General features: G+C 36.8%; 1 protein-coding gene across 3 annotated transcripts in view; it reads right to left on the bottom strand.

Annotated features, from left to right (window-relative positions):
* The window catches only part of CEP170 (centrosomal protein 170), an 87,473-nt gene that overhangs the window by 58,366 nt on the left and 15,046 nt on the right, over positions 1 to 14,061 (bottom strand). For all 3 annotated transcript variants that reach the window (XM_059829763.1, XM_059829769.1, XM_059829775.1), the window contains exons 6-7: positions 10,311 to 10,445; positions 1,558 to 2,034 (exon numbers count right to left, since the gene is read on the bottom strand). In XM_059829763.1, the coding sequence (XP_059685746.1) occupies positions 1,558 to 2,034; positions 10,311 to 10,445 (612 nt within the window). The remainder of the gene's footprint in view (positions 1 to 1,557; positions 2,035 to 10,310; positions 10,446 to 14,061) is intronic.

Genomic DNA, 14,061 nt, shown 5'->3' with positions numbered 1-14,061 from the left:
AGCACAGAATACACAGCTGAAATCCCAACTTACATTCCTGTTTGCTATTTATTTGTACAGTGCCTAAGAAAGTGATGTGATGGTTCATATACTTCCAAATAGTAACAATAAATATCAACACCACAGTGAAAGTCATATAACATAATTTTAGCAGTGTGACTTCAGTACAGGATATTGGAAAAAAAAGCTGAGGAGAACATGTTAAAATTTTTAATTTTTTTTTTTTAAAACAAATTTTCAAAGCAGGTAGGTATATTCTCTACCTTTCTGATTTGAAAAAGTACAAGTAATGAGTAAGAATTCAAACAGATCCTAGAAGATTACAAAATTCAGATATTTATTATGGCTATATGCACCCCATAACTTACACCTCTCTCAGATGAAAATTCATCATACTTCGAGGAATTTCTGCCAGGAAAAGGCTAAGGCCTTGTAAACAGAGCCCTTCCTATTTATCAAAGTGACATGGCTAATCATTTTAAAGAATGTTCATGAATATAATAGGGTTTCATGAAGACCGAAGAATGCTCTGTGATATACTCTAGAAGAAATATTATGCTATTATCTTAATGCTAGTACATTGATATAATTCTGTTTTCAAAATTTTATTTTTTAGCTTAATTTGGAAGAGGCAGCCTTAAAAAGCAGACTTCTGATCAGTAAGACAAAGCATGTTGTACCCAGTCCCAGCTGGTTTAAGAGCTAGACATTATAATGTTGAAGAATCAAAAAAAAAATTAAAACAGAGAATGAGAGACTTGAAAAATTTCTTCAGAAGTTTTCATTCTGAAAGTTTGAATCTTGCTGGAATCTTCATCTGAACATCAAAACTACTTTCTTCTCTATTCTGCCAAGTGGCATCCAAAAGCAAGTACACTTTTAATGCTTAAAATTTGATTTAATTTTATTTGAAGTGTCACTGTCTGCAGTAAATGAACACGTATAATCACATGGAACTCCATTCAGCATTCTTATAAATACAATATTCTGCAAGCTTAGTATAAAAATTGAAGCTTTTGGTCTATTTCAGATTCCTTACTCAAACCTGACTTCATCATACATGATCGATTTAAGGAGAGTAACTATAGGATGTATTCTTTGCCATAAATTATTTTCTTAGAGCACATGAATATTCACAGAACATATGCTATTGGAAGAGTTGCTAAAAGCATAACTTGAACTTCAGAGCTTTGATTGTAAAAAGCAAGTCAGCTTTTTAAAGTAACGCATGGGAAAAAGTGAAATATATAAAATTTAACTGAGGTTTTGTTTTTTTCTTTTTCCCTTTCAAGATCAATGTTTTAAATAGATCATGCTTTCAGCTTACTAGACTATCTCCAAATAGTACACTTATTGTAAGATTATTTAGGATTTGGTTTTCTATCCTCTTTTTAAGTCTTAATACTGCAATAAAATTTCCCAGCACAGATCCTTGCACGCATGTGAAGTATCTGTCATTTCAACTGAACTCCGCAAGGGCTCAGGGATCTACTCACTGGATACTGGTGAGGAATCGTTGCTTTCAGAAATAAGCATAGCTGGAATTATTCACTTTACCTTTAAGCCTCTTCAAGTACACTGGAACGTCACTCTTAATACTTTTGGAATCCTCCTCTGTCGGTTCCCATATCATTCTAGGAGGATTGTTCTGTGCTAGCCAATCTGCTACTTTGCTCTCTGCGGCCATCATCACCGTTTGAAGCCCAGGCAGGTCCTGACCGCTGGAGGAAGAAGGCTTTTTTGACTTGTGACGTTGTTCCGATGTGAATTTTGTCACGTGATCTTTGATTGTTACTTTTCCTGGAGTGTTGTCATCAAATTCAATGGTAAAGGAAGCATGCCCTGCACCTGCTGCATGGGAGCTCTGGGTGTCTTTTGTTGGAATTTCATGAATAGTGCTCTCTGCTACCTGTGAAGGTTGCTGGAATTCTTTTGTAGGGATTTCAAAATAACTTGGCTCCCTACAGAAAGGATAAAGTTCTTCACTTGCAGCTGCAGATTGCTCCTCAGCTTGCTTGGCATCTGTGCTGCATCCTATTAAGAAAAATAAAAAATAGATTTCACAATACTCGGGAACTTCAGGTTCTTGAAGAAGTTTTTGAAGTCCTGTAAAGGCCACTGGAGTAATTTCTGGAATAAACCATAAGACTGTGGAGAAGATTGAGCAACGTAGTTCTGGAAAAATAATTCCAGAATTACATATTAAAAATATTACTGAAAAGACAGCATGAGCTTTGGCTGTAGGAGTGCGAAGTGGCAAAAAGCTCACTTAGAATTTGCCAAAGGAAATTTGCATTCCAAAAATTTTTAGATTATTCAGATGAGTTATTAGCACCTGGAAAACAGGTAAATCACATTAGAGAAATAGTTGAGATGATCATTATTGCAATTCCAATCTATTGGAAAAACATAAAATCAAGGTGCCCCCAAAACAAGTGCTAGTGATCTGGCTTTCATCTCCTGCAATGGATAGCTGGTATAATTTTGTTTGGTAAAATTCTTTGGAAAAACAATTCACACATTAACGCAAGAGAAACATTAATTCTGACTTGAAAAGTTTAACACTGATAAGCATTGGAAAGTGTTTTGGAATTCAAAGACTTTTGGTTTTATCTTTTGTAGAAACATAAGAATCGAGCTAAATCCTACTGTCATCTGCTCTTACTTTGCTTGTTTCCATCATCTGTAGATGAACAGAAAAAGCAACAATAGCTGGAAGCATGCAGAATGTTACCAAACCAGGTTCTAACTGGGTAAAGAAAGCAGAATGTGGAAAAAGCACATGGTAGTAATTGAAAGTCCCACTGCATAGCCAGAACAGAGGTTAAAGCTTCTTGTGGTTGCAGCAAAGCTACCAACGTGCCTTCAAGAAAACAAACCTTCTGTTTGCATTTCATGAACTAGTAAGCTAGCCAAAATATCTGGTGTAGAGGTGTGCTATAAGCAACAGATGCTTGAGACGTTAGCAGCAATGGCAAGTTACATTCCAGCAAAAGAATTCTGAATAGTTCCTACATGATTTATCGTGAACCACATTAAGATATTTAAGAAATCATTTTAGGTTGCCAAGTAAAGGAATAAGAATGCAATCAATAGAGATTTCTGGCACTAAAAAGAGCCACACTATATCAGCTGAGACAGTTAACAATTGTAGATGAAAATATTATGCAATAAGGTAGCAATAGAAACACTTATACTGGAGTCAGGAGTTTAAGGGGTAAAGGATGCAGGACTGCATAATGCGCCTATACTGTTCTTCACAAACACATGCATCTTGTGAACATTTAGGAAAAGGTTAAAAAATGAATTAAAAAAAGGATGGTAATTTGATACAGAGAAATAGAACCAGTTAAGGGACAGCATAATAGCTGAAAAAGTTAAAAAAGAATGATGTTATGGAGTGATACCAAAAATAGTACACATTATTTATTATTGCCATGCTTGGATACCAACAGGACAAAGTATCTCTGATGCAGGTAACACAGCTGTTTTAATTTATTTTATCTAAAAGCAGATGTTACAAATACAAAAGATGTTCAGAATTCAGTCAGTTTTTATATTGTGCTGTTGCATTCCAAGAATACCCTAGCTAATGTTTTTCACTGCATTGTTAGCTACTTCATCTCTGTGGGGTAGTTTTCAGTCACTACAACAGCAACTCACTACTCCCCTCCCTGAAAACATGCCAGCAGACAAACAATATAGAATGAACCTATTTTACTGATGTAAAAGTCATTAAAAAGGCTGCTATGTTTAGACAGAAAATGTACAGGAAGAAACAAAAGTCACATTTTACAGCTACTAGATTTTAGGTAAACTACCATCACTCTGTGTTCGTTTCATCCAGCTAACAAGCTGGAATGGATCAGGCTCTAGTAGGATCAAATCTAGAGCCAGGATCCTTACAGTGTGCAACACTCATTGAACAGGAGAGTAACCCACCAGGGAGCCAGTTTATATGTACCTTATTTTTTCCCCTATGGTTCTATTCAGAGCTTTAAACCTACAATTTCATGCAATTCCTGTAACCAATAATTAAGCAAGATATAGTGTTCAATGCTCCTTCAAGAGATACCTGACTAATACAGCATGTTTTGAGAAATATTTCTACTTTGGGGCCAGGCAAGAGCAATCTACTGGCCACACAATAAACAGTATTTTTCAGTAAATATGAAATAACTGGTTCATCACCATCTTTTGAAAATTGTAAGACTGTAGCCAAACTGCATCAGATGTATGGCAGACCTAGGATGAGGGGATCTGTAATACTGGCTTCTCAGCACTGATGGACAACTTCATAAAAAAAATTTCCCTGTGAAACTTGCCTGCACCAGATTTAACATTTGAAATAAACTGTTTATAACTATAATGATATGCCCAGTATTTGATGCTAATGTTTTTGATTAAACAGATGCTATAATATCATCTGAATCTAAATTATGACAGAGTGAGGTTAATCAAAAGAAATTAGAAACTGGATTACAACTAGAAAAATTCTTAGAAATGACATAATAAAAAATATCTGAAGTACAAGTTAATTTTAATTACTTAAAAATCCTATTTTTCAGTCCGAAGTACTTGCATTTTTAGAAGACTGAAATATATCAGTATTGATTAGAATAAGGAATTGAAAACAATGAAGAAACAAAAAATTAATATAGATCCTGATCTGAACCACCCTTTGGAATTTTCCACCCAAATTCTAAATGCAAGTCCTTACAGCTTTGTAAATATTACAAAGAGTGATCTATAAAATAGCCTTACCTTTGAAATCCTATAATAAAAAGTCATCTGCCAAGATGGAGGAAGGAAATTATATATCAGACTAAATACAGATAGCTTTAAGAGAAAACCTTCAAGTAAATACTGAAGACAGTGGTCATCACAGCTGTGTAACTTTTAAACAGAACCAGCATAGCATCTGTACAGCAAAAAAGGCAATTGCGTGGAATTGAAGGTATGTTTTAGGAAAACGAGGGGACAGGTGGGTTGTGAACTGCAATCTCTTCAGGAACTGAAGAGATTTCTGAACCGGCAAGAGTGAAAGGAAAGGGGCAGAAAAAGAACCAGGGTATCTGTAAAGAAGGAGCTGTCATTCTACAAAGGTCTAGAGCTACAAAAGACAACTGTTCAACAGCTTCTACAAGGTAAGTACGGAAGCAATAACTGTGGCTGCTACACAGGTGCAGTGAGACTATTAATGAAATAATGAGTCTAAGAGAGGCTAAGAGGGAAACTATGCAATATTTGGAAAATCATAGGCCTAGCCAAACAGAGATTTAGGGAGATTCTTTACTAGGATAATCTCAGAGATGATCATCAGAAAAGCAACATTCACTTTGTGACATTAGCAGAATTGATTACACTTTCTAGGACTTTTTGGTTTTTTAAGTTTTATTTCTTAATCTGTTACACACACAAATAGTCAGAATCTTAAGTGAATATATTATCATCTGCAAAGATAAGATGAAACCTCAGGAAATATTTTTCAGTCTTCAGATTTTTTAGAAATGTTTTTTTTTTTTTACTGCCTTAAAAATACAATTTTAAGAACAACACTTGTAAAAGAAAATTATCTGGAATTTACAAAGCACTTCTTGAAAAAATGTCTGTAAACCTGGAGCAAAATATTTATTTGCAGAAGGTGTAAGAAGCAGCCAAAATATCGTATTTACACAATACCTTAAAATATTTTCTTACAAGTTAGCTTTATATTTGATACTGTGCAATACGTTTAATGAAAATAAGCTGAAGTTAGCACTTCCAAATGCTTAACAGAATTTCTTTTTTTCCTTTCTCCTTCTCTCCATATTGCTACTTTTTATTTCCCACCTACCTTTTAGGTTCTTCTTTTGCTTTATCGCTGAAGCATATTTTTCATTTGTTATTTAAAGACAAGATTGTGAAAAATACATGTAATGATTCACCTAGTATTAAATAAGATGATCTTTGTCTTTTTATGTGGTCATAATCTCTCTTATGAGATAATATCAAAATTGCTTTATCTAATTAAAAATATAAAATAATACTGTATAGAAATCCCCACCTCATAATAAATCATTTAACTGCATGCTTTGAAGGAGTTAAGTGAAAAAAAGTGCAAAACTAATCTTACTTAAATATACTGCTGTGATGGCTCTAAAAAGTTCTGTAAGCTCCCCATGACATACCATGCACATTCGCTGCTACAGCTTTGCAAAGCAAGCCTTACATAAGCAGCAGCTGCACATATTCCAGGCCAAAACTCAGCAAAATTCTAGAACAAACTTCTAGGAACGTTAATGTTAATACTAGTGATTAAACATGTGTGTGTAATCTCCTACACATACTGATTACACTGGAATTTCTAAAATAACAGTCAGCCTGCTTTACCTGAAAATGATACTGTTTTTTACATGTAAGGAACATTTAATCTGATATATTGTTACACAATGCTGTAAATAGAAAAAAATTACTTTAGATTCTTAAAGCCTGTTTAAGAACTGATGTCTATCTTTTCTTAGACTTCTGGTAAAGTCATTCAGGATGTAAAATTCTACAACTACTACCAAGATCAGCAGAGAACAGTTTTTGCTTTTCCAGGAAGTGAGAGTGTAACATGTGGCAATAATAATAATTACACACCCAGTAAATTTGCCAATAACAGGTAAGTTTAATAGCTGCAGCATAGATAAAGTCACACCGTAAGTGTATATGCAAATGTTCATTTTTATATGGACTAATAGATCTACAGATCATTAAATTAGAGCAACATGCATGTCTGAAAAAAGCAGAAAGGTTTTTTTCTTCTTAAAGTTTTCCAAGCTATTCTGCTCTGTTTGCAAATAATTTCCATTAGTGAGTTTCTGTTGTGATAGAAAGACAGTAACATTGAAATAATCTTATTAACATGAGACTGTAAAGACTAATTGTTTATAGTTGGCTTAGCAGAAACAAATCTATTTCAATCTCCTCATTAAACCTTGCCCCATCTGTTATAATTCATGCCTTCTTTTCTATTCAGTGAATAATCATGTACCAAATCATTAAAGCATGAAGCAGATTCTTCATAGGATTAATTTGTTAAAATGATATCAGGCTTTATCAATTTGAGTTACCGAACAGAAAGTTTAAGAACTTACGTACGTGAATTCACCTGTAATGCACTTACTTTTATATTAAGAAGTTGATATCAAGAAGTGTGTTCAAATTGGTGTTTTAGATACTTAATACAATTTAGCCCATGAAAGAACAAATAACTGCATTAACCTTGAATGCTTTTTATTAAATGAAACTTATTTTTTATTTTAAAAATATCCAAACATGACAGTCATGTGAAGTTTCCAATTTCCCTTCCTTAAAGTGTTTCTTTATATTGAATTCCAATCGTTACATTAATCTACGGTATAATACCTAAGTACATGAAGAAAACACATGCTAACTTGCTGAAAATTAACTTAATGTTTTCATGGAATGTAATGTAGGCCAAAAGCTTACGCGTTTATTTTATAATTGTATGAAAAAATTCAGGGTATTTTTTTGCATACTTCTACACAGACATAGTTAGTGTTCTGAAATTGAGGAAATGTGTCCATAGAGGCAAATGTCAACTCTTCTGTGGTCTGTCTTCTCAGGCTGTCTGCCAACACTACTAAAAAACATCTGCAACAGTCAAAAACCAGACTAGTAATATGTACAACTAACATCTAGTCAGAGATTAAGTGATCTATATAAATAAAACACTTGCCTATACATGGATTTTAGTTCCATATCCTCCCAAATTAAATAGTTCTGCAAAAATATCAGGTTTTGTTTTTTTCCCCAGCAGTGTATTCCTATAGCATTTCACACAAAAACTTTTGTTTAGTATGAGCTTATTCAAACTGAATTCGATTCTTGCAGATTTATTAGTCTTTCAGTTTGAGGAAACAGAAGCTATTCCTACACTCTACTCAAATTAATTCTATTTGTAGGAGATAAATTCATGATTAAACAACAACATAAAGCAAAAGAAATTTCTAACATATGTTGTACATGTTAAAAAAAGGAAATGTTGCATTTGCCGAGAAGCCTCCAGGCCCAGATTTTATTTTATATATAGTGTATGTATATGGAAAACAAACAAACAAAATCAGTTAAACACTGTAGAAAATACTAGTCCGTCTACTCTATTCATCATTCACCTTATGATGACTTCACTAAGGCAGAGCATGTCAAAAATATCCCCATCACTGAAGTTCTGTCTAGAACAAACTTATTTTTGTCTACTACTAAAACAGATTGCACCTCCTTGGTTAGTTTGAGAAGAAGCTGGAATGTTATTTTTCTTTGAACTCAGGAACTAAGACAGAGGGACTATCACTTTCTGAAAAATCTCTTGGTAAAATAAATACAAGCGCATGTAAACCATTTGATGCAATATTGCTTCTAAAAAAGCAATTTAAAATTATGAAAAAATAAGAATAGGCATGCTACTAAATAGAAGCTAGAATCTTGTGTCATACCTTGTTAACGGCATGGCATCAAAACCACAGACTTCAGGTTATTAATTTTTAATAATCCTATATTTAATGAGGGCAAATAACACACTTTTTTAAATTAAAACAAAGTAGATAGATAGACGTGAGTATAAAAAGCTCGATGAATTCCTATTTTTGTTACATTAGTTTGCTACAGACATTGGCATCTAAGCAATAAAAACACAGGTACTAGAGACTTTACCATCCCTGTTTTGGCATATACAGCAAAATACAGAGTCACAGGTTTCATAGCCAATAATTAATGCTTCCTGTAATCTGGAAAGCAAGGAGAATCATGTGGCTAGCAAGTCTATCAATGGCATGACTTGAAGGCAAGGACTTAGTTCTTTTTCCTTGTAACTGATGACATACACGCTTTTGCTTTTTGTTGAGAAAAACAGAAGTGGAAAAACATCTAACAGTCATTGTCTCTCATTATTATTGCTACTAGAAACAAAATTTGTATTCCTTAGGAACGCTTAAAAGTGTCTGAAGAACCCATTTCTAGACAAGATTTGAACTGTGGAGTTATAGATTACTAATGTAGGACGTTAAACCTGTACTTAAAAAGCCTCCACAGGAGCACACAATAGCATACTCTACTTATGCTGCGTATGGTAGAGAAATTTTTCACCAAAAAGACAAACAAATAAGAAAGTGTTCTATAACTGTACTGCATTATGAGACAGTTCTTTTATACACGACGAAGTTAAGTTGCATGAAAACTGACACTAACTTAAATGTCTTCACCTGGTTTCTTTCTACTAGTCCAAATCTTCAGGGACTGGCTTTATTGTCTGAGTTGTGACAACTTTAGACTAATATGAAAAAGGTCATTAAAGACTATGACAAGAAGTTAACTCCAAAGATGGTGACTTCATTACACCGAAGTGTTAGTTTAGTTTGATTTTACATGTTTTTAGAGTTTACTCCAATTCCTGCAAAATAGGATTCATTATAAGCAAGGCAACTACTATTACAGGAAGAGAGAAATTCCTACCTCGGTTAAAGTACTTTAAAAAACTGCAAACGTAAAACTGTTGGGCCTTAAATGCATATCTAAACAGCTACACAAACATGGTTGAATTTTGTCCTAACTTGAGTAAGTTTTGAGGTTATTCTCTTTATTAGAATAGCAGTCACTTTATTTATATGCCTGATAATAGATTTAGAAGCCTAATTATAGACATTGAGATTTAAATGTTGGCAATGCATACTGTGTGTAAACAAGCTAACTAAAAAAAAAAATCTGTATTATGGGGAAACAAACATTACCCATTTAACTTTAGACTACTCAAATCTTTACTGCAAGAACTATGAAATGCAGTTTCCACTAATGCACCATTACTGAATTACAGGAGAGAATGTTAGCATAGATCACCTTATACAGCTATAAGTCGAATACGAAAATAACTGCAGTGCCATTTATTTTCAGAAATTATTTTGATAAAATATTCCTATGCAACCTCTGATTTTGAGCATATAAAATGACAGATATTGATTAAATTGATAAATAAGACACACCGGTTTAGGTAACATTATTTTCTATATCTACTGATAACAAATTGTATTATATACTAGAAAACTGATACATTACATGTGAAATTGGTCTCTGGAAATGCATAGTTTCTCACAGAATAATTTTTTTAAACTAACTTAATTTTAAAAGGCTTTCATTTATGCAAACTGTCTATGAAACTTCCAAACGTTAATATCTGTTTAGTTCCCTAGTTAAGAATCTATGTACTTTACTAAAGAACAAAAACCCTAAAACTAAAACACTAAAACACTAAAATAAGACAAAAGACTTACCTGAAGCCCCTGTCTCATGCATTTTTTCTTCATGCTTGCTCTCTGGCTTACAACCACTTTTTTCATCAGCTTCATCATCGCCCCACCAGGCTGGCTGTCCATACAAAGGTGTCCCACGAGGCATGGCAGAAAGATCTGTAAGATCAGCCCAAAGCAGAGGAAATTACTTTTCTGTCTAGTTGTGATATTTATGTTAAAATAACATGAACAGTCATTTGCTTGGATTGTTTCTCCTGGAAGCTGAAGTGAATTAGTTGCATGCGTTTGCCTAAATACAAAACAAACTTGGAGGCTGGATAACTGATCTGGGTTCTAAATATAAAAGCTTACTAATGACCTGATCAAAACTTCTGGCACAAACGTTTATGTGAAGGCAGCTGACATCTCTTACTGTTACCCTGATATATCTGTAAACATTATTTTCTGCTTTCACTTTGAACTCATTAGCATAGCAGTTTATTCCTAAAAGCTGTCCGTTGCTATTTCTTTGAGAAGATTCTCACTTTTACCCACACTGACCTTTCAATGAAATCTGACCTCGCTGCATGAAAAACTGATCAAATTTTGCAATGTTGCCAAGGTTCCAAATTGCTGACAGCTACTACAGTGCTGAAAGTTAGCTTGTGTGAAACATTACTGAGCACAATCGTTTTACTTTTTTTTTTTTAAAAAGGCAACAGTTAAATTACTGTATGTGATGGTTTTGTCTGGGATAGAGGTAATTTTCTTCATAGTAGCTAGTATGGGGCTGCATTTGGGATTTGTGCTGGAAACAGTGTTGATAAAGCAGGTTGTTATAGTTACTGCTGAGCAGTGCTTACACAGAGTCAAGGCCTTTTCTGCTTCTCACACCGCCCCACCAGCGAGTAGGCTGGGGGTGCACAAGAAGTTGGGAGGGGACACAGCCGGGACAGCTGACCCCAACTGACCAAAGGGATATTCCATACTATATGACATCATGCTCAGCATATAAAGCTGGGGGAAGAAGAAGGAAAGGGGTGACATTCGGAGTAATGGCGTGTCTTCCCAAGTAACGGTTACGCGTGATGGAGCCCTGCTTTCCTGGAGATCGCTGAAAACCTGCCTGCCGATGGGAAGTAGTGAATGAATTCCTTGTTTTGCTTTGCTTGCCTGCGTGGCTTTTGCTTTACCTATTAAACTGTCTTTATCTCAACCCACAAGTTTTCTCACTCTTACTCTTCCAATTCTCTCCCCCATCCCACTCTGAGGGGAACGAGCGAGCGGCTGTGTGGTGCTTAGTTGCCAGCTGGGACTAAACCACGACTGTCCTTTTTGGCGCCCAACGTGGGGCTCAACGGGTTCAAGATAACGACAGGTTTGATTGGAATATGCTAGATCGAATTTATAGCTGTTATTGCTGTTTAGCTATTAATCGGCAGGCTCCTGTGCTTGCCATGGGGCTTGCTTGCCTTACTGTATATTAGAGTCTAGTGCTCGTTAGTGGCCGCTTTTTGCTTTCGCTGCTTGCTGTGCTGCTGTACTGCTTATCATCTTGCTCTGCTGTGCCTGGGAACATTTTGATAAGAGCAGTGGCCATGCGCCTGGGCTGGCAGATGGCCAGGGCATCACTGCTGTTTCTGTGCTGCTGTACTGGACAGGCTGGAACTCCAGTATGAACTCGAGTCAAAGGGACTGTGACCTGTGGAGAAGTCCATGTGGGAACAGGACACCCCAAAGCGTCTGTGGCCATGAATAAGTCCACATCAGAGCAGGTACATCTCGAAGCGTCTGTGGCTATGGTGATGTCTGTGTCGCAGCAGGTGTATCTCTGAAGGGATTGTGGCCCAAGGATAAGCCCACACAGGAGAAGGTACACCTTGAAGCATCTGTGGCTGTGGATAAGTCCATGCTGCAGCAGGTACACCTGGAAGCATCAGTGGCTGTGCATGAGGTCATGCTGGAGCACCTCAAAGTGTGAAGCCACGGATAAGCCCACGAGAGAGCAGGTACACCCGTGGAGTGACTGCAGTCGTGGGAAAGGCCATATTGGAGCAGGTTTACTTCTGAAGGGACTGTGGCTGTGGGTAAGGCCACGCTGGAACAGGTATATCTCTGAAGGCATTGTGACCCATGGATAAGGCCAAGCTGGAAAGGGCGGACCTCAAAGCGACTGTGGCTGTGGATAACTCTATGCCGCAGCAGGTATACCCCTGAAGAGACTGTGGCACACGGATAAGGCTCCGCTTGGAGCAGGTACAACCCTAAGGGACTGCAGTCTGTGGGCAAGTCCAAGCCAAAGCAGGGGCAAGGGGAAGAGTTCATTGCAATGTTAAACCCTATGGTCTGGTCCAAAGGGACCAGGGGTGGCGATTGTAATGGAAACACCTTTACATTGTTGTAACCCGGGATTTGAGTTGCATATTATGGGAATTACTATAGCAAGAACCCCTTGTTGCTAGCCAGGCTAGGAGCAAGGGGAGGAGTTCATTGCAATGTTAAACCCTATAACCTGGCCCAAAGGGACTAGGGGAGGAGACTGTAATGGAAATACGTTTAAATTGTTGTAACCCATGATTGGAGTTGCGTGTTATAGGAATTACTATAGCAGGAACTGCCTGAAACAATGGAGGACAAGCCTTACAAGAAGCAGTGCAAGTGCAGCAGTGACCGAACCTGAGCTGGCTTTGGTGCCCAATAACTCCATGCAATACACCACCTCTCCTGTTCTGAGTGACCACCATAACAGATGGAGCCCAAAGTCATGGACTAAATGAACTCAGTGGACATTTTGTGGACATTTATGGACATTTTAGAGACATTTAACAGGTGTGGTCCATAGACTAAAGGAATGGTATCTGTGTACTGTATCAAAGGATGGGAAGGGTGATGGTAGGCAATGAGAATGTATTGGATAGTGTGAGACCTAAGCATGACGTAAATGGTATGGAATAAGGGGTGGAGAATGTGCTGGTTTTGTCTGGGATAGCATTAATTTTCTTCATAGTAGCTAGTATGGGGCTGCGTTTTGGATTTGTGCGTAACCGTTACACATGATGGAGCCCTGCTTTCCTGGAGATGGCTGAACACCTGCCTGCCAACAGGAAGTAGTGAATGAATTCCTTGTTTTGCTTTGCTTGCCTGTGCGGCTTTTGCTTTACCTATTAAACTGTCTTTATCTCAACCCACGAGCTTTCTCACTTTTACTCTTCCAATTCTCTCCCTCATCCCACTCTGAGGGGAGTGAGCGAGCAGCTGTGTGGTGCTTAGTTGCCAGCTGGGACTAAACCACAACATTGTACAATTAAGGATACTATTTCTTATATAGGATGTATACACATGATTAAACACATTTAAATGTAAAGATTAAATAAGAAAAAAAACACTGTTATAATTGAGATTTCTACGTTTGTGATGGTTTTGGCTGGGATATAGTTAATTTTCTTCATAATAGCTAGTATAGGGCTGTGCTTCGGATTTGTACTAAAAACAGTGTTGATACACAGGGATGTTTTAGTTATTGCTGAGCAGTGCTTACACAGAGTCAAGGCCTTTTCTGCTTCTCACACTGCCCCACCAGCAAGTAGGCTGGGGGTGCACAAGAAGTTGGGAGGGGACACAGCCGGGACAGCTGACCCCAACTGACCAAAGAGATAGTCCATACCATATGTCATGCTCAGTATATAAACTAGGGGGAAAGCTGGCCGGGGGACCGCTGCTTGGGCTGGGCATCGGTCGGAGGGTGGTGAGCAATTCTTTTCATTTGCATCACTTGCCTTTCTTGTTTGTTGTT

The sequence above is a fragment of the Gavia stellata genome, chromosome 2, assembly GCF_030936135.1.
Source record: "Gavia stellata isolate bGavSte3 chromosome 2, bGavSte3.hap2, whole genome shotgun sequence".
NCBI classification, from domain to species: domain Eukaryota; kingdom Metazoa; phylum Chordata; class Aves; order Gaviiformes; family Gaviidae; genus Gavia; species Gavia stellata.
The sequence above is the reverse complement of the archived record's forward strand: the minus strand, read 5'-3'. Positions and strand labels throughout refer to the sequence as shown.